The 21032-nt window shown below is 39.5% G+C and overlaps 1 protein-coding gene across 1 annotated transcript in view; it reads right to left on the reverse strand.

Annotated features, from left to right (window-relative positions):
• Window positions 1–21032, reverse strand: part of LOC128652486 (uncharacterized) — an 868114-nt gene that overhangs the window by 360439 nt on the left and 486643 nt on the right. Inside the window, exon 76 of the mRNA XM_053705422.1 lies at window positions 6282–6441. Within this exon, the coding sequence (XP_053561397.1) occupies window positions 6282–6441 (160 nt within the window). The remainder of the gene's footprint in view (window positions 1–6281; window positions 6442–21032) is intronic.

Raw genomic sequence — 21032 nt, forward strand, 5'->3', positions numbered from 1 at the left:
AATCTCCTGAATAAATAATGTGACCATGCAAGAAAGACCTGAAAAATAAATGGCTGGGATAGCCTTAGTTTGATCTCTATCCAAACATAGATGCAGACTTGCTGCAAATATCTTCCCAGTGGTTGAATATGCCAACAATATCATAGATTTTGGATTGAATGATAACATGATGGAACAAAATAGAGAGCCAAGTCGCTAAAGCCAAAAAACTCCTCAGATTTTCAGAATATTTAATAGCAGAGTAAACACTAAAAAACACTACTTCCCTAAATTGCAGTTTATGCTGAACATCTGCTTCCCTCAGACACTAAACAAGGGAGAATCTTGTACATGGAAATATATCTTTTAAATTAGGACCTTGCAAACTATTTGTGAATTTGCAAGAACAAAAAAAACCTCTAAAGCTGTCACCATGAAACCAATGACCATCAAGTTCCTTATTATAATATTTCCAGCTTCCTGGTTGTTGCAATGCATTTCAGTAATCTCCTGTTTGAGGAAAACCATTCTTAATATGTTTGAAACCTGGCTTTCCCATTTAAACAGAGCAGTTATTCACAAAACAAAATTAGGTTTTGATTTTCCAAAACAGCTTTGTGACTGAAAGTCAGCCTTAAATGTAATTTAATTCAGATAACTGAGTAACTCAAACAATTTTTACCTGATCTTTGATAATAGAACCAGGTTATGCTTAAGTTTAAAGCACACTAGTTATGATTGAATAGAGAAGGCTGTAGTCTAGATAGCAGGTATGCATAATGTTTCCATAGAAGTGTCGCATATGAGGAAGACAGCAAACTAAATGAGGGCTAACAGAAAATAATACTTTCAACACAAGCAGAGGGAAGAAATAAATAGGGATTCAAGTAATATGTTCAAACTATAGACAATAAAAACAACAGAAATGTTATATAGCATAACCCATGAAATACATTTTTAAAGACTGCTAGACTTTACTCCTCCAAAGAATCCTTGAACAAAATGTTCTATGTTTTACTAGCATATAGGGGTTATACAATTTGTTCTGTATGTTCTACTATCAGCCACAGGGATAAAAACATAAATTATGCTTACCAGATAATTTCCTTACCTTTTGTACAGGGGGAGTCCACAGCTGCATTCATTACTTGTGGTTAATACTGAACTTGGCCACCAGGAGGAGGCAAAGACATCCCAGCCAAAAGCTTAAATACCTCCCCCACTTCCCTCATCCCCCAGTCATTCTGCCGAGAGAACAAGGAACAGTAGGATAAATATCAGGGTGAAAAAGGTGCCAGAAGAAACAAGATAAAATGTAGGGCCGCCCATCGGAGAACAGGGGCGGGAGCTGTGGACTCTCCCTGTACAGAAGGAAAGGAAATTATCTGGTAAGCATAATTTATGTTTTCCTTCTTAATACAGAGAGAGTCCACAGCTGCATTCATTACTTGTGGGAAATTATACCAAAGCTACAGAGGACACTGAATGCTAACGGGAGGGTAAAAAGAGAGGTGGCCCCCATCTGAGGGCACCACAGCCTGCAAAAAACCCTACTTCCAAAGGCTGCTTCAACAGAAGCAAACAGAAAAAGGACAAAACTCTTTGGAAAAGGAATGCAAGGAGGACCAAGCAGCTGCCCAACAATCAGATCCATAGAGATCTCATGTCAGAGACCCAAGAAGACGTCACTGCTCTCGAAATGAGCCGTAAACCTCTGAGGAGGCTAGTGTTCTGCTGTCTCCTATGTCAAGCGAAAGATACTCCTCAACTAAAAATAAGGAAGTCAACAAAGCCTTCAGACCCTTGCACTTCCCAGATACAATTATTCAACAAAGAAAACTGTCAATTCCTATGTAGTCTGAAAAAGACATCAGGCCCGATTCCCTTAAAAAAGGTAAAAACCCTTTTCTTTCTAGAGAAGGAATAGGACATATAAAAAATAAAAAACACAATCTCTCGATTGAAGTCACAAATAGACACAACCTTAGGAAGAAAAACTAACTAGACTTGTAACACAGCCTAATTGTAGAGGAAACCCCAATAAGGAGTATGTGTTGCAAAGGTTGCAACACAGAGAATAAGGCACGTAGAAGCAATCTACAGATGGAGTAAATCATTGAAGATAAACTTCAAAGACCATCTCCTGCACGGGTACAAAAGAAGCCCAATGCAACCCCCAAAAATAAGATCTAAGCTCCAAAAAGGAGCATCAGATAGACTCACTGGCCTGAATGCAGTCAGAGCCCTAGCAAAGAAACTGAAATGCCCGGAAGCTCAATGAGCCTCTAAGGCAGAAAAAACACACAAGGCCAAGAAACTGTCCCAACAAGTAACTAGCTAGGAAGGCCCTTCTCCAGATCATCTTGGAGGAAAAAAAGGGAACCCTGGCAAGTCAGAGTGCCAGGACAAATCATGCTCTTCCCGACAAAGGGGGGTATTCCACACCTGCGATAGATGACGAGGAACCAGCTATGCACTGAAGGAGAGGACCGTAACCTCTCATAAAAAAAATCTCTCTCCGCTAAGACCAAGCGACCTCCCGCAGTCCGCCTCAGAAGAATAACATTCGATGACGCAAAGGGGCCTTGACCCAACAGATCCCTGCAACAAGGTAACCCCCATGGAGGCGAAGTCCCTAAACCGCGATTACACAAACGTGGCAATCAGCCTCACTGATGCCTGCGCCTGCTAGGATCGAGCCATCACTCGAGAAAAAGTGATATGGCAGACAAAGAAAAAAAAGGTTGTATTGGACCTTCAAAGCACCGCCAAGGATCCATTAGTTCTGCCTGAGGATTCCTTAACCATGACCAATTAATGGGTAACCTTGGATGGGTATGGACGTCCTGAGATTCTCGATCAACGTCCCCCTTCAGATACAAACATCCGAAAACCTTTGGTTAGAGACCTTATCCCCGGATCAAGGAAATTATTGCAGGGAACATCCATCCCTGAAGATCACACTCAGAGAGACTTGAGATACTACCCTCTATTCAGGGGAATCTCTCTTTCTCAGAAAAAAATCTAAGCCACTGAGAGAAAAAAAGGCTGACTAGAATCCATACATTGGGATGAACCAAAAAGACCAAACCCTCAGAGCAAAATGGTTGCCTGAGGAACCATAAGAATAATCGTGAGGGGATCTCCTGAATCCACGGTCCCCCATAGAACATGCTCTCCCCAAACTGACAGGCTAGCGACTAAGTCAAAACCGCACCGGGAGAGCTCAAAGAAATGTCCCTCAGGACAGGGAGAACTGGACAAAAAACACTGGAGAGCGATTCTCCCAACCGATATTCCAGGTAAGTCTGCTAAGACAGATTCAAAACAGCGCCCTGCTGATGTCTCGGCCTCGGCTTAGATGAGACCTGTTAAAGAAAAAAAAAAACAAGAAGGGCCCTAGGACAAAAGACAACACCCTCCAGCACAGAGCCAGCGATGGCCTGAATGGGAACTGGAGGGCACAATCTAACTTCACGAGATCTAAGGAAAATATTCCTGCCTGTAAAAACCAATTTTGCATCCAGGGATCCATCCTGGTGCCTATACCAGAGAAGACAGATGACAATCTACTAACAAACAATGGTAAGTAAACCAGAATCGTCAAGACAAGGGAGCTACTGATAAAACTGGAATCAGGATCATGCCAAACTAAACCCCAAATCCCCCAAAAAACCTTGGATCAGAAACAAGGTTTACTGGAAGAGGCGGTCCATAAGAACCAGATTTCACCCAAAAGGAATGAAAAAGGAAAGATATCCTTCACGACAGCGATCCCGCTGAGTTCTCGAACAAAAAAAGGTTAAGAGAACCTTATATTCTCCCCCCAAAAAGGAGACTTAATAGACTCTACTTAAGTACCATAGAACCCAAAAGGACGGGAGACCCCTCCCTTTTTGGACCATGAAACAACAGTGGATGAAAATATTCTCACATTCCGATTGGTACCAGTACAATGATCAAAAGTCATCTGAAAAGCTTCCCTCTCTCTGCCGCAAGACAAAATAAAGAACAGAAAAACTTCCTGGAAAGGCAGGATGACACGCCTAGCTCCGGCCCCTAGGACCCCTGGGACCGATATGATCCAGAATCAAACGCCCATCCAAGATAGAACCTAAACCAGGTCCTTCCTGTCATCTAGGATAGATGGACCCAGCCTTGGCCGGAATAGCTAGAAGTAACTCCTTCTCTGGAGTAGAAGGAAAGAGTAGACTTAACCAACATATCTGCCAGAGCAACTCAAGGACTAAACAGAAAATTCTGAAGTTCCAGCATATGCTAGAAGACTGAGAATAATCCAAAAAACAAAAGAAGTATAAGCTCCATGGCTTAAATCTGTCCCAAAATATGGAGGGAACCATCACCTCGAACTGAGACCTAGATGCTTCCACAGGAAGTCTCCAGAAAAAGCGACAACCAATGTCGTCAGTATCAAATATCCCATATGATGAAACGTCCTGCTAAAAGGAGTTTCTACAACAATCAAGAGCTCTAAACAAAAAAACTATCCTGAAAATGGAATAGAAAATAAATTAGGCAAGCGCACAAAAGTGATAGCCAAGAAGCAATGTGCAAAAACAGGTCCTGCCTGTCCTATGACACAAACCCCCCTATAGAGCTCGGAACTGGGATACTAAAATACAAAAGAAAAAAAAAATATTTAGACGAGAAGGAATAGGATCAGTACTAGGAACCTCTAACATTGCCAAAACTTCTCTCAGAAGCAAGTGCAGGCGTGCCATTCTAAATCTAAATGCTAAATCTTCTTCAATCAGAGGAATCAAATCAGCAGACTCCGACCCTGGAGGTCCTACCTGTGAAGCCTCAGAAGGAACCGCATCCCCAGATGACTGATCGGATACAATCGCCAATTTACATGACGGTCCCTGTGCAGGAGTTCATGGATTAACTCTTTGCTTGCACGTAGCAGGAAGAGGCAAAATCTCTAAGGCTGTAGAGATGGCCATGCGGAACTGCACAGTAACCTCTCGTGGAAAAAAGCCCCCTTCAGGCGAAGGAGCATCGGTACCTGGGGAAACTGCATGTGTAGAAACAGAAGAATCTAGGGAACACACCTCACAGGACGAGGAATCCTCAGAGGCAGAAGACTCAGTGGTCTCTCTCTAACATCTCAACATTGGTTGATGAGGACACCCTGTTGCGGCATACGGAACATAATTGAGAGGGCTGGACTACCCGGCCCTCCTCACAATATACACAGGTATCAAATTCTGTATTAGAGGGACCCCCCTCCAAATAATCAGAATCCTCCATAACGCGTCTAATTTAAATTATAGAAACAACTGGCACCTTATACCCCCAATGGCTGGGGCACTCACCACCTCCTATGACCCAGACAGATAGAGAAATTCGCTCCTCTTCGCAGACACTCAGTCAGGAATAGGAAATGGAAAAAAATGTGTCCACTCCCGGTCACATGGTGCGTCATGCCGGACCGCCCCTGCTAAGGAAAAGCGTGCCAGCTTAATAAAACTGTGCAGCTCTCAAATATGAATAATAAAAATAACCTGTATGTTTCGTATCAGCCTATGAGCCCAAACGTATCCTACACATGAAGCAGTCGAACAAATATGATTAAAAAAAAAACACTGTTCAATAATCCCCCTCAGAGAATATTAACCCATGATTCCATAAAGATAAAAGGAGTCCCACTGTGACCCTGTCTTCTATTGTTAACATATGTAAAAAACGATCTTACCGGAATCTATGCCGTGGAACAGTCCTTCAAGTTTGACAGACTGTAGCGTTGCTTCTGACATGGACTTGAGTGAAGAAAAGCAGGCAGCGAAACTTGTCAACACTAAATGCTTAGGAGCTGTTAAAATGAGTCTGGATGGTTTTGCAGAAAGACTCTCCCTGCATCTCCAGACTCTTTCATCAATGCTCTCACTGAGAGGCTGACAAGACTACTTAAAACTCCAGTCCATCTCAAAGAGTAAATACCCTTCCTAAGGAACTACTCCAAATTCTTCTGACACTTCGGAGTAGTAGTAGTAGAGGTATTTAAGCCTTTGGCTGGGGTGTCTTTGCCTCCTCCTGGTGGCCAGGTTCAGTATTTCCCACAAGTATTGAATGCAGCTGTGGACTCTCCCTGTATTAAGAAGGAAATCACTGATTTGATGGCTCTGTTTAGCCTAGATCCATCTCTAATGTCAGTGATAATACTGCCAAACCTCGTGGCCACTTCTAAAATATTTTGGTACCACTTAGGAATATGCTCTATTAACTGTACAGCAAAGGAAAATATAATGTATGTAAGTTAAAAAGTGTCATCAACTTACCTGGCCTGGAGATTTATAGAAGAGAATACATTGCCATAAGGCACTTGCAGAATATCTTGCACCCATTTCTCCCCTTCAAAGAATGGGTCTATAAGCAAAAGAGGGCATTGCCAAGCAAATACAAGTATAGCTGCATTTTCCATTTGTTGCGGGGTCCAGTCTGAAAAACAAACCAATGTGTACATTAAATTACTAAATTAAACTAACTTTGCTAATAATCTTACTATAATATAAAGCCATAACTTGCCCTGTAACAAAATAAAACAAGCAAAATAATGTAGACAATACAACCTTAAAGGGACAGTCTACACTAAAATTGGTATTGTTTAAAAAGATAGATAATGCCTTTACTACCCATTCCCCAGCTTTTCACAACCAACACTCTTATATTAATAGACTTTATAACATTTAAACCTCTAAATGTCTGCCTGTTTCTAAGCCACTATATACAGCCTCTTAATCACATGCTATTTTATTTGCTTTTCACAACAGGGGACTGCTAGTTCATGTGGGTCATATAGATAACATTGTGTTACCACCCAATTAGTTATTTAAGATTTAGCTCCACACAGTACTAAAGTCAATAGATAATAAATAAATAAAAAGTCATGTGATTAGGGGGCTGTCAGAAGATGCTTAGATACAAGATAATCACAGAGGTAAAAACTATCGCCTAGATTACGAGTTTTGTCGGTAATGGTGTGCGGTGCTAACGAGCAGTTTATGCTCACTGCTCACTTACAGACAGCACTGGTATTACGGGTTTTTACAAACCCGGCGTTAGCTGCAGAAAAGTGAGTGGAGAGCAAAATTTTGCTCCACATCTCACCTCAATACCAGCGCTGCTTATGTTAGCGGTGAGCTGGCTAAACGTGCTCGTGCACGATTTCCCCATAAGAATCAATGGGGCAGAGCCGGCTGAAAAAAAGTTTGGGCTTAAAAAAAGTCTAACACCTGCAAAAAAGCAGTGTAAAGCTCCTAACGCAGCCCCATTGATTCCTATGGGGAAATAAAAGTTATGTCTACACCTAACACCCTAACATGAATCCCGAGTCTAAACACCTCTAATCTTATACTTATTAACCACTAATCTGCCTCCCCCGACATCGCTGCCACCTGCATTATATTATTAACCCCTAATCTTCCACTCGGGACACCGCCGCCACCTACATTATACTTATGAACCCCTAATCTGCTGCCCCCAACATCGCCGACACCTACATTTTATTTATTAACCCCTACTCTGCCGCCCCTAATGTCGCCGCCACTTACCTACACTTATTAACCCTTAATTGGCCACCCCCAACGTCGCCGCCACTATATTAAAGTTCTTAACCCCTAAACCTAAGTCTAACCCTAACACCCCTAACTTAAATATAATTTAAATAAATCTAAATAAATATTACTATCATTAACTAAATTATTCCTATTTAAAACTAAATACTTACCTATAAAATAAACCCTAAGCTAGATACAATATAACTAATAGTTACATTGTAGCTATCTTAGGATTTATTTTTATTTTACAGGCAACGTTGTATTTATTTTAACTAGGTAGAATAGTTATTAAATAGTTATTAACTATTTAATAACTACCTAGTTAAAATAAAGACAAATTTACCTGTAAAATTAAACCTAACCTAAGTTACAATTACACCTAACACTACACTATAATTAAATAAATTCCCTAAATTAACTACAATTAAATACAATTATCTAAAGTACGGAAAAAAAACACTAAATTACAGAAAACAATAAAATAATTACAAGTTTTTTAAACTAATTACACCTAATCTAATCCCCCTAATAAAATAAAAATGCCCCCCAAAATAATAAAAAGCCCTACCCTATACTAAATTACAAATAGCCCTTAAAAGGGCCTTTTGCGGGGCATTGCCCCAAAGTAATCAGCTCTTTTACCTGTAAAAAAAAAGTACAATACCCCCCAACATTAAAACCCACCACCCACACAACCAACCCTACTCTAAAACCCACCCAATCATCCCTTAATAAAACCTAACACTAACCCCTTGAAGATCACCCTACCTTGAGAAGTCTTCACTTCTTTTTTATTTTATTAGGGGGATTAGATTAGGTGTAATTAGTTTTAAAAAATTGTAATTATTTTATTATTTTCTGTAATTTAGTGTTTGTTTGTTTTTTGTACTTTAGATAATTGTATTTAATTGTATTTAATTTTAGTTAATTTAGGGAATTAATGTAATTATAGTGTAGTGTTAAGTGTAATTGTAACTTAGGTAAGGTTTTATTTTACAGGTAAATTTGTCTTTATTTTAACTAGGTAGCTATTAAATAGCTAATAACTATTTAATAACTATTCTACCTAGTTAAAATAAATACAAAGTTGCCTGTAAAATAAAAAAAAATCCTAAACTAGCTACAATATTGTAGCTAGCTTAGGGTTTATTTTATAGGTATTTAGTTTTAAATAGGAATAATTTAGTTAATTGTAGTTATTTTATTTAGATTTATTTAAATTATATTTAAGTTAGGGGGGTGTTAGGGTTAGGGTTAGACTTAGATTTAGGGGTTAATAACTTTAATATAGTGGCGGCGACATTGGAGGAGGCAGATTAATGGTTAATAAATGTAGGTAGGTGTCGGCGATGTTAGGGACGGCAGATTAGGGGTTAATAAAATTTAACTAGTGTTTGCGAGGCGGGAGTGCGGCGGTTTAGGGGTTAATATATTTATTATAGTGGCGGCAATGTCCGGTTCGGCAGATTAGGGGTTAAAAAAATGTATTTTAGTGTTTGCGATGTGGGGGGGGGGCCTCGGTTTAGGGGTTAATAGGTAGTTTATGGGTGTTAGTGAACTTTTTAGCACTTTAGTTAAGAGTTTTATGCTACGGCGTTAGACCATAAAACTCTTAACTACTGACTTTAAAATGCGGTATCAGGCTTGACAGGAGAGGGTGTACCGCTCACATTTTGGAAGACTCGTAATACCGGCGCTATGCAAGTCCCATTGAACAAATAGGATACGCAATTGACGTAAGTAGATTTGCGGTATTTTCGAGTCTGGCTGAAAAAGTGAGCGGTACACCTGTACCTTCAAGACTCGTAATACCAGCGGGTGTTAAAAAGCAGCGTTAGGACCAGTGTTCCCTCTAAGGCCAGTTTTGTGAGCGGTCCAGCAGTGAAACAGTTAATTAGCTCAATTAGCAAACACTACACAATGCCGACTGCAAGGTGTAGTTCTCTTATTAACTGTTTCACTGCTGGGCCGCTCACAAAACTGGCCTTAGAGGGAACACTGGTTAGGACCTCTCAATGCTGCTTTTTAAGGCTAACGCAAGACTCATAATCTAGCAGTATATTAATATGACTGTATTAGTTATGCAAAACTGGGGAATGGGTAATAAATGGGATTATCTACATTTTAAAACAATACAAATTATAGTGTAGACTGTCCCTTTAAAGGACCATAATAAACACATGCGTAATACAAAGACATTATTACTATATATGTATATATATATATATATATATATATATATATATATATATATATATATATATATATATATATATATATATATATATATATATTTATATATATATATATTATAAAACCACTTACTCTAAATTTTAAATGAACAGTAATTTATTTATTTTTTTATGGCAAATTTCAAAATATCCCCTCCTCACTGAATCATGTGACAGCCATCAGCAAATCATAGACTCAAATATGTATACACTGAACTCTTGCACATGCTCAGTAGGAGCCGGTGCCTTAGAAAAAGACACAATTTTATTATGGAAGTAAATTGGATTTTTGTTTTATTTATTTATTTATCTGAATCATGAAAGTTTCATTTTTACTAATCTTTTATTCCTTTGGATACCATGCAGTACACTGCATCCTTTATGCAGCCAATTTATTTCCCTATGAATTATTTAAAATTAAGAACAAAAAAGTAAATTAACTATATGGAAGTTTACATGTCATACGTGTGCATTATTATTGTTTTATTGTTGCTTCCCAGGCTGACCATATTGCTGCTTTAAAAAGGGACATATATGAAAAATACATGTCAGGGTTCTTATACAAAACATTTCTTTAAACAGCCCTAAAATAGCCCTGACATATGTATTTTTCATATGTGTCCCTTTTTAAATCGGCAATATGGTCACCCTAAATATAGTTGATGTGCAAAAGACATTGTAGCTTCACAATAAGCATGTTTGGGGACCCACAATGAATGTGAACAAAAGTAGATTCATTTTTCCCCCCTAGTTGCAGGACACACATCTTTGTAATAAGACAAATGTAAGAAAGCAAAGAATGAATTGCAAGGTTGCTATATTTGAAGCTGCAAATTTTAATACATTTCTCTGACTTTATTAAAACTTGCTTATCCCATTATAGCACTAACTGAATTTTTGTTTTAGTTAAAGGGACAGTCAAGTCCAAAAAAAAACATTTATGATTCAGATAGGGCAAGTAATTTTAAACAACTTTCCAATTTACTTTTATCACCAATTTTGCTTTGTTCATTTGATATTCTTAGTTGAAAGCTAAACCTAGGAAGTTCATATGCTAATTTCTTAGACCTTGAAGAATGCCTCTAATCTGAATGCATTTTGACCACTAGAGGGCATTAGTTCATGCGTTTCATATAGATAACATTGAGCTCATGCAGGTGAAGTTACCTAGGAGTGAGCACTGATTGGCTAAAATGCAAGTCTGTCAAAAGAACTGAAAAGAGGGGGCAGTTTGCAGAGGCTTAGATACAAGGTAATCACAGAGGTAACAAGTATATTAATATAACAGTGTTGGTTATGCAAAACTGGGGAATGGTAATAAAGGATTATATTTCTTTTTAAACAACAAAAATTCTGGTGTTGACTTTTCCTTTAAAAAGAAAAAGAAAAAAAAGAAATAGACATTCCCTATATATAAATGAAAACATCTGCAAGGTAGTTTTGCTTTTTTGCTTGTCTTGTAAAAGCTACATGACCAAAAAATAACTAGCAATTTATTTTTAAGTGTAATATATCAGTGCATATTTTTAGGTGATTTGCATTGTTTTGTAAAAACATTGTTAATATGATTAACAAAACACAAAAGTTAATGAGGGAAAAACACAATAAAATAAAGCAAGTGGAATCATGGATTTTATGTCTCTTCTATTATATTAATGACACGTGAAATGGAATTTAAAAAAGAACATAATAAACATACTTTATAATGAGAATGTATTTATATACTGTGGTAACAATAATTGAATTATAATACACAATGTTATAAAAAATACTATTATTTCTAGAAGAACATTCTGAAAATGCATTACATTTTACTGACATCAAACTTTATTCTATGGGGCCGATTTATTATGCTGCAAATGCAGCAGTTTCTGTGCGAGTCTTCAGGCTCGCCGGAAACTTAAGTTAAGAAGCAACGGTCATAAGACCGCTGCTCCTTGACTCGTCCGCCACTCCCCCTGCTAGTGGCCGATTGGCCGCAAATGTGCAGGGGGCTGCATTGCAAGCATTTCACAAGAAATGCATATGCAATGATAAATGTCGACTGCGTATGCTATCAGCATTTATCGATGCCCGCCCGCACAATTTTAAATCGGCCCCATTGAGTCTATAAAGAGTTGTAAACTGATTGCTATATTTACTATTATTTACTATTAAAGGAACATTCCAGCCAAAATAAGAATTCACATGGATACCGTTCAGTTTGGAATAGAAATATTTTTGTAATATACAAGTATTAGCCCTCAATACCCTATGTGAACACTTGCTACAATACAGGGAGAAGAAAAACATATTGCGTATTTCACTAGTAGTCAAATATAACCCAGCTGTAGAAGGAATACGAAAAATCATAAAAGACTTACAGCCACTACTCTTAGAGGATCCCACACTCAAACAAATCTTTCCAAAACCCCTTATCCTGGCACTCAGACAACCACCTAACCTAAAACAGAAACTGGTCCACAGAAAGCTACCCACTTGATAAATAGAACACTCAGAATGGAACCAAGCGCTGCAACAAAGCTCTCTGAAAACTATGTCAACACATTTGTTAAAGCAGCACAGCTAATCACAAGAGTAAATCCTAAAACATTAAAGGGGAATATATTTATGTACATCTGAAATTGTGGTATACATGATACATTGCACTGCATGTGAAGTGGGATGTTATATTGGAGAAACAAACCAAAAACTGCACCTTCGGATGAACTTACACAGACACTCAATCAAAAACTACTGTGAAACAAAATACTGTACCCCTGTTGGTCACCATTTCCCCCAACCTGACCACTCCATCCAAAACCTCAAAATCAAGATTCTCAGAGGCAACTTCAAAAACACCATGGAAAGAAAAACCTTGAAATTAAAATGATAATGCACTTCAACTTTCTAAATTCTGGACTAAATGTGGACTCTGGTTTCTTAACCCATTATCAAAAATTTTTGAATGTACTTTCATATACTGTAGTCAATTACATTGTATATTCCACACTCTCTATGCATAGGTACGCAGGTAAGCCTATGTCCACACTTTTGTCATTATTATTATTCCCTGTATTTTCTTTCTTTCCTTTCTCCTTTTCTGCCTATCTTATATTCCCCTGTATACCTAATTTAACATCTTTATACATATTGATTCTATGTTGTTGTATAACCATATATTTCCCCTGTCTGTTATCCTTTACTGACACTGACTGCCTCTGTCTCCTAAACCTCAATCATGACACCGCCTCCTCCCCCTGCATTCAAACCTCTGTAACACTTTCTGTCTTTTTAGCCATCCTATGTTTTAAGATATAATCTGTAAATGCCATTAAATTGGTCAGCATTGCTTCAGACTTGAAAAAGGAAGACATTCTTCAGAAAGCTTGTCATCTTATAAATGTATGGTTAGTCCAATAAAAAAAAGTATCATTGCTCAATGCAATACTCTTGTTATTTCAATACATAAATATATAAACAGGTTGCCTTTTGACCTTTCCTAGAACCAGAAAAATGTAGGGGGGTGATTTAGATCTAACACTCTATAAGTCTCTATTAGCTAATCCTAAATGGTAGGCAGACCTAACTGCAAACCAGAACTAAAGAAAAAAAGGGGGGTATGGGATAGCGTAAAGAGCAAAAGACAACTAGGTAGTAATATTATTTACCCATATGGTGTTATAAATAAAATTGCAATCACTTTGTGGGTACATGTGATAAAATGTGTTGTGAGATGAAGAGCTAAGTGATAAATGTATAAATAAACAGAGTAAGTATGTTTTGCAAACTCAGTTAATGTATTTAATTATAAAAATACGTCTAAGATGCCAGCATCAGAATAACAATATAAAATACAATATATATGACAAAAATACATATACAATACTAGTGTGAGTCTGTGAGCAAAAAATCTGTAGAAACAGAAAGGGGTGTGGAGCGCAGCCAAGGAAAAACACACTGATCTAAGTGCAGATTAAAAAACACCTTTCCACTTTATTCAAATAAAAACATCAAGATGTACACTTACAAGCTTCACCCTCAAACATATGAGGTATGTGCTGGCACTCAGTATAAGTTGTCCCAAACACGGATAGACTGGATACTGTATGTTCAAAAACAATGTCTGTGTCCCACTGTGAGTTTGTGAATATATCGCTGACCGGGATAAGTATGTCCCTTTGTAACTGGTAGAAAAGCACTGAGATTCAAAGTCCCAATATCATATTACAGATACAAATAAGGCCGTGATATAACTCAGGGGAACAAACAGTAATCGTTGGGAGGTGGTAAAACACAGTGGCAGCGCGGTCCTGTAATGATAGCCGGCTAAAGGAGACGCCGCTGCACACAATGCTAGCCTGATCCTCCGTCAAATAGATGGGCGTGGCCTTACGCGTTTCGCTGGGCTCCTCCCAGCTTCGTCAGAGGGGGTCCACGCCCATCTATTTGACGGAGGATCAGGCTAGCATTGTGTGCAGCGGCGTCTCCTTTAGCCGGCTATCATTACAGGACCGCGCTGCCACTGTGTTTTACCACCTCCCAACGATTACTGTTTGTTCCCCTGAGTTATATCACGGCCTTATTTGTATCTGTAATATGATATTGGGACTTTGAATCTCAGTGCTTTTCTACCAGTTACAAAGGGACATACTTATCCCGGTCAGCGATATATTCACAAACTCACAGTGGGACACAGACATTGTTTTTGAACATACAGTATCCAGTCTATCCGTGTTTGGGACAACTTATACTGAGTGCCAGCACATACCTCATATGTTTGAGGGTGAAGCTTGTAAGTGTACATCTTGATGTTTTTATTTGAATAAAGTGGAAAGGTGTTTTTTAATCTGCACTTAGATCAGCGTGTTTTTCCTTGGCTGCGCTCCACACCCCTTTCTGTTTCTACAGATTTTTTGCTCACAGATCCACACCTCACGGAGATCACACCAGTGATTGGAAGGGAGCAGCACCGCAAACACACGCATCCAGACAAGGACTCTTTAAAAGGGAAGTTTGAATTTTACGTTACCTTCTCATATATTGGAATGACTTTCCAAAGGGGACTATATCATTGAATTTATATGATTCTCTGAGTTCTTATTTGTATTGCTATTATTATTTATATTTATCTCTATTTCTTGATTTTTTATTTTCTTGATTTATTGTTTATTTCTTTTTGATTATATTGTGAATTGCTTACTTTTTTGCACTGTACACATACAGTGTTTTCGCTCATCCATATTTACTGTAGTGTGGCGCTACCTTAATATTGTATCATATACAGTATCTCTTTAATACTAGTGTGAGTAATCGTAAAATCAACAACAATCACAATTAATATCAATAAAAATGCAATATGTTATAAGGCAAATTTAGAAATAATTTTGTTAGAGCTAGTAACTATTAGGCTATTCAAGCGTGAAGGCTGAGTAGTATACAATATAAAGACAACAGTCAGAAAGCAGGTAATTGTATACCGTATGATACCTGGTATTAAATTAACTCTCCTACTGGGATAAAAACTGTGTTGGAGACTCATAGTGTGTATCCAAATGTGATCGCCTTCGATGAATACGATGTTTAAAGGCTGTGTTTAATCCACAAAAAGTGAATATTGGTATACCCCTTTGGGGAATATGCTCCAAATAAATGATTAAATTCCCTTAAAGGGACAGTAAAGTCAAAACTAAACTTTCATGATTCAGATAGGGCATGCAATTTTAAACAACTTTCCTATTTACTTTTATCATCAAATTTGCTTTGTTCCCTTAGTGGTATTTTTGAAAAGCTAAACCTAGCTAGGCTCAAACTGATCTCTAAACCGTTGAAAACCGCCTCCTAGCTCAGAGCATTTTGAAAGTTTTTCACAGTTAGACTGTGCTAGTTCACATGTGTCATATAGATAACATTGTGCTCACTCCCGTGAAGTTATTTAGGAGTCTTCACTGATTGACTACACTGCATGTCTGTCAAAGGCACTTAGATAAGGAGGTTGTCTGCAAAGGCTTAGATACAAGGTAATTACAGAGGTAAAAAGTATATTAATATAACTGTGTTGGTTATGCAAAAACGGGGAATGGGTAATAAAGGGATTATCTATCTTTTTAAATAAGAAAAATTTTGGTGTAGACTGTCCCTTTAATGTTTAGAATGTTTTAAGGCAGTTAAAGGTAGAAACTGGGACCGAGGTGTTTGTTTTACAAACCGGACAGTTAGTGTGGCCGTGCCTCTAGGTCCTACTACCGATTCCAGTTTAAGGGTCAAAATACAAGTCGCTGATGTAGGAGCTGTATATCCAGCAAGAATCCAGAAGTCTGTAAAAGAAAGTAGTCTGTAGAATGGTAGATCCTGGGGCAGGGATTATACATATAGAGACCATTCATGTATATTAAAAATGGCTCAATGGAACTGGTACCCTGAAAGCTTCAGGTCTGAAACACACTTCAGAAAAACCTGAGCCTTTACTGGATTTGCTGGGATGCGTGAGAGAAAAATCTTCTCACAGGAGGTCTTACTCTGAATCCTATTCAGTAACCTTGAGAGACAATACTCTGAATCCATTGATTTTGGACAAAATCTGCCAAAATGTTTTGGAAGAATCTTAATCTGCCCCCTACCAGCTGAGCTGGAATGAGGGCCGCACCTTCATGCAGACTTGGGGGCTGGCTTTGGTTTCTTAAACGGCTTGAATTTACTCCAACTTGAAGAAGGTTTACAATTGGAACCAGATTTTTTTGGGGAACGATTAGGTTTCTGTTCCTTATTTTGTCGAAAGAACAAAAACGGTTAGAAGCTTTAGATTTACCCTTAGGTCTTTTATCCTGAGGCAAAAAAACTCACTTCCCCCAGTGACAGTTGAAATAATCGAATCCAACTGAGAACCAAATAACTTATTACCTTGGAAAGAAAGAGATAGTATTCTAGACTTAGATACCATGTCAGCATTCCAATATTTGAGCCACAAAGCTCTTCTAGCTAAAATAGCTAAATACAAATATTTAACATCAATTTTGATGACATCAAAAATGGCATCACAGATAAAATGATTAGCATGTTGAAGCAAACAAACAATGCTAGACAAATCAGGATCCATTTCCTGTTGCGCTTAACTTTCCAACCAAAAAGTTGAGGCAGCTGCAACATCAGCCATAGAAATTGCAGGCCTGAGAAGATGACCCAAATAGGCTTTCCTTAGAAAATATTCAAGTTTCCTATCTAAAGGATCTTTAAAAGAAGTACTATCTCCCATAGGAATAGTAGTACGTTTAGAAAGAGTAGAAATAGCCGAATCAACTTTGGGGATCTTTTCCCAAAACTCCAAACTAACTGCTGGCAAAAAATACGATTTTTTAAACCTTGAAGAAGGAATAAAAGAAGTACCAGGCCTATTCCATTAATTAGAAATCATATCAGAAATAGCATCAGGAACTGAAAATAAAAAACTCTGGAGTAACCACAGGAGGTTTATAAACAGAATTTAAACGTTTACTAGTTTTAATATCAAGAGGACTAGTTTCCTCAATATCCAATGTAATCAACACCTCTTAACAAGGAACGAATATACTCCATTTTGAATAAATAAGTAGATTTGTCAGTGTCAATATCTGAGGTAGGATCTTCTGAATCAGATAGATCCTCATAAGAGGAGGATAATTCAGTATGTTGTCGGTCATTTGAAATTTCATCAACTTTATGAGAAGTTTTAAAAGACCTTTTATGTTTATTTGAAGGTGGGGTGGCAGACAAAGCCTTCTAAATCGCATCAGCAATAAAATCTTTTATATTCACAGGTATATCATGTACATTAGATGTTGAAGGAACAACAGGCATTGTACTATTACTGATGGACAAATTCTCTGCATGTAAAAAGTTTATCATGACAACTATTACATACCACAGCTGGAGATATAATCTCTACAAATTTAAAACAGATGCACTTATCTTTGGTAGAACTGTTTTCAGGCAGCAGGGTTTTAACAGTTGTTTCTGAGACAGGATCAGATTGAGACATCTTGCAAATGTAAGAGAAATAACAACATATAAAGCAAAATTATCAATCTCCTTATATGGCAGTTTCAGGAATGGGAAAAAATGCAAACAGCATATCCCTCTGACAAAGAAAAAGGCAACTCAGCATCAACTAAGATGCCAGAAATTACGAATTTGCATCGTCGGACGTAACTTCACGGCAAAAAACTTCTCGCGCCAAGAATGGCGCAATAAACTTTGGCATTTTGTGCCCTCGTGAGACTAATTTTGCCCGCGAAATTGAATGAAAAAGCAGTCAATTGAAAAAAGTCTATACCCCAGGTAAGAAAAATATTTTCCTAAATATGTTTTTTCCCAAATATGAAACTGATAGTCTGCAAAAGGAAATATACATAAACCTGACTCATGGCAAATATAAGTACAATACATATATTTAGAACTTTATATTAATGCATAAAGTGCCAAACCATAGCTGAGAGTGTCTTAAGTAATGAAAACCTACTTACCGAAAGACACCCATCCACATATAGCAGATAGCCAAACCAGTACTGAAACAGCTAACAGTAGAGGTAATGGAATATGAGAGTATATCGTCAATCTGAATAAGGGAGGCAGGAGATTAATTTATACAACCGATAACAGAGAACCTATGAAATAGATCTCCCGCGAGGAAAACCATTGCATTCAATAGGTGATACTCCCTTCACATCCATCTGACATTCACTGTACTGAGAGGAATCAGGCTTCAAAATGTCGAGAAGCACATGTCAACATAGAAATCTTAGCACAAACTTACTTCACCACTTCCATAGAAGGCAAAGTTTGTAGAACTGAATTGTGGGTGTGGTGAGGGGTGTATTTATAGGCATTTTGAGGTTTGGAAAACTTTGCTCCTCCTGGTAGGATTGTATATCCCATACGTCACTAGCTCATGGACTCTTAATTGCGCCACCAATACGTCAATATCTTTGCAGCATTAATCCTTATTTTTTATAAATTTCAAACTCAAGTCTCAGAATTGTGATGTCATCACTTATTATTTAAAGGGCCTCTGTTCAGTATGCTTTGCCCTTGCATTGTCTCAGACCTGTTTGTGAGAGCTCCTGTGTATTACCTGGCTGTATGACGTCCCTCCTGGTCCCTGATCCCTGGCTTGTGCCTGACTCTACTGTTCTCCTTGTTCTTGATTCCGGCTCGTCTAACTACTCGCTTTGGCTCCTGACTCAGCTCGTCTGACTACCAGCTCTGGTTTTGATTCCTGGCTTGTTATTTGACTTGTGGACTTTTTATTATTTTTTGCTATTAATAAAGGTGTGATTATTTTTGCACTTCTCATCTCAGTCTGATTCCTGGCACCCTGACACTCTTTCTCCCCCTCTTTTGCTCTCCCCCCCCCCCCGCTCTCTTTTGCTCATTCCCTCTTTTTTGCTTGCTCTCTCTCCCCCCTCTCTTGCTCTCTCTCTCTCCCACCTCTCTTGCTCTCTCTCTTCTCCCTCTCTTTTGCTCTCTCTCCCCCTCTCTTTTGCTCTCTCTCCCCCTCTCTTTTGCTCTCTCTCTCCTCCCCGCTCTCTTTTGCTCATTCCCTCTTTTTTGCTTGCTCTCTCCCCCTCTCTTGCTCTCTCTCTTTCCCACCTCTCTTGCTCTCTCTCTCTTCTCCCTCTCTTTTGCTCTCTCTCCACCCTCTCTTTTGCTCTCTCTCCCCCTCTATTTTGCTCTCTCTCCCACTTCTCTTGCTCTCTCTCTTCCCCCTCTCTTTTGCTCTCTCCCCCCCCTCTCTTTCTCTCTCTCTTCCCCCTCTCTTTTGCTCTCTCCCCCATTCTCTTTTGCTCTCTCTCCCACTCTCTTTTGCTCTCTCCCCCACTCTCTTTTGCTCTCTCCCACTCTCTTTTGCTCTCTTTCTCTCTCTCTCTCCTCCCCTCTCTTTTGCTCTCCCTCCACACTCTCTCTTTTGCTCTCTCTCCCCCTCCCTCTCTCTCCTGCTCTCTCTCTCCCCCACATCCCCCCCTCTCTCTCTCCCCCTCTCTCCCCCCATCACTCTCTCTCCCCCCTCTCTTTTGCTCTCTCTCTCCACCCTCCCTTTTGCTCTCTCTCTCCCCTCTCTCTTTTACTCTCTCAATCCCCCTCTCTTTAGTTCTCTCTCTCTTGCCCCTCTCTCTACCCCCTCTCTTTTGCTCTCTCCCACTCTCTTTTGCTCTCTCTCTCTCTCTCCTCCCCTCTCTTTTGCTCTCTCTCCCTCCCCCTCTCTCTTTTGCTCTCTCTCTCTCTCCCCTTTCTTTTGTGCTCTCTCCCCGTCTCTCTCTCCCCCTCTCTCTCTCTCCCCCTCTCCCCACTCTCTTTTGCTCTCTCTCCCCCTCTCTTTTGCTCTCTCTCTCTCTCCCCCCTCTCTTTTGCTCTCTCACCCACCTCTCTCTCTCACCCGCTCTCTCCCTCTCACACTCCTCTCTCTCTCTCCCCCCTCTGTCTCCCCCTCTCTTTCCCCCATCACTCTCTCCCCCTCTCTTTCTCTCACCACTCTCTTTTGCTCTCTCTCCCCACTCTCTTTTGCTCTCTCCTCTCTTTTGCTCTCTCTCTTCCCCTCTCTTGTGCTCTCTCTCACCCCCCCCTCTCTCTCACCCGCTCTCTCTCCCTCTCACCCCTCTCTCTCCCCCTCTCTTGTGCTCACTCTCTCTCACCCCCTCTCTCTCTCTCACCCCCCTCTCTCCCTCTCACCCCTCTCTCTCTCTCCCCTCTCTTGCTCTCTCTCCCACCTCTCTTTCTCTCTCTCTTCTCCCTCTCTTTTGCTCTCTCTCCCCCCTCTTGTTTGCTCTTTGTCCATCCTCTCTATTGCTCTCTCTCCACCCTCTCTTTTGCTCTCTCTTACCTTTCCTTTGCTCTCTCTCCCCCTACCTCTCTCTCCCCCTCTCTCTCTTCCCCCCTCTCTCTCCCCATCACTCTCTCTCCCCCTCACTCTCTCTCCTTCCTCTCTTTCTCTCCCCCCTCTCTTTTGTTCTCTCCCACTCTCTTTTGCTCTCTCTTTCTATCTCTCTCCTCCCCTCTGTTTTGCTCTCTCTCTCCCTCCCCCTCTCTCTTTTGCTCTCTCTCTCTCCCATTTCTTTTGTGCTTTCTCCCCTCCCCTCTCTCTCTGTCTCCCCTCTCCCCCCATCACTCTCTCTCCCCCTCTCTTTCTCTCCCCACTCTCTTTTGCTCTCTCCCCCCTCTCTTTTGCTCTCTCTCCTCTGCCCTCTTTTGCTCTCTCTCTCCCCCTCCCTTTTGCTCTCTCTCTCACCCCCTC

Source organism: Bombina bombina, chromosome 3 (genome assembly GCF_027579735.1).
Source record: "Bombina bombina isolate aBomBom1 chromosome 3, aBomBom1.pri, whole genome shotgun sequence".
NCBI classification, from domain to species: domain Eukaryota; kingdom Metazoa; phylum Chordata; class Amphibia; order Anura; family Bombinatoridae; genus Bombina; species Bombina bombina.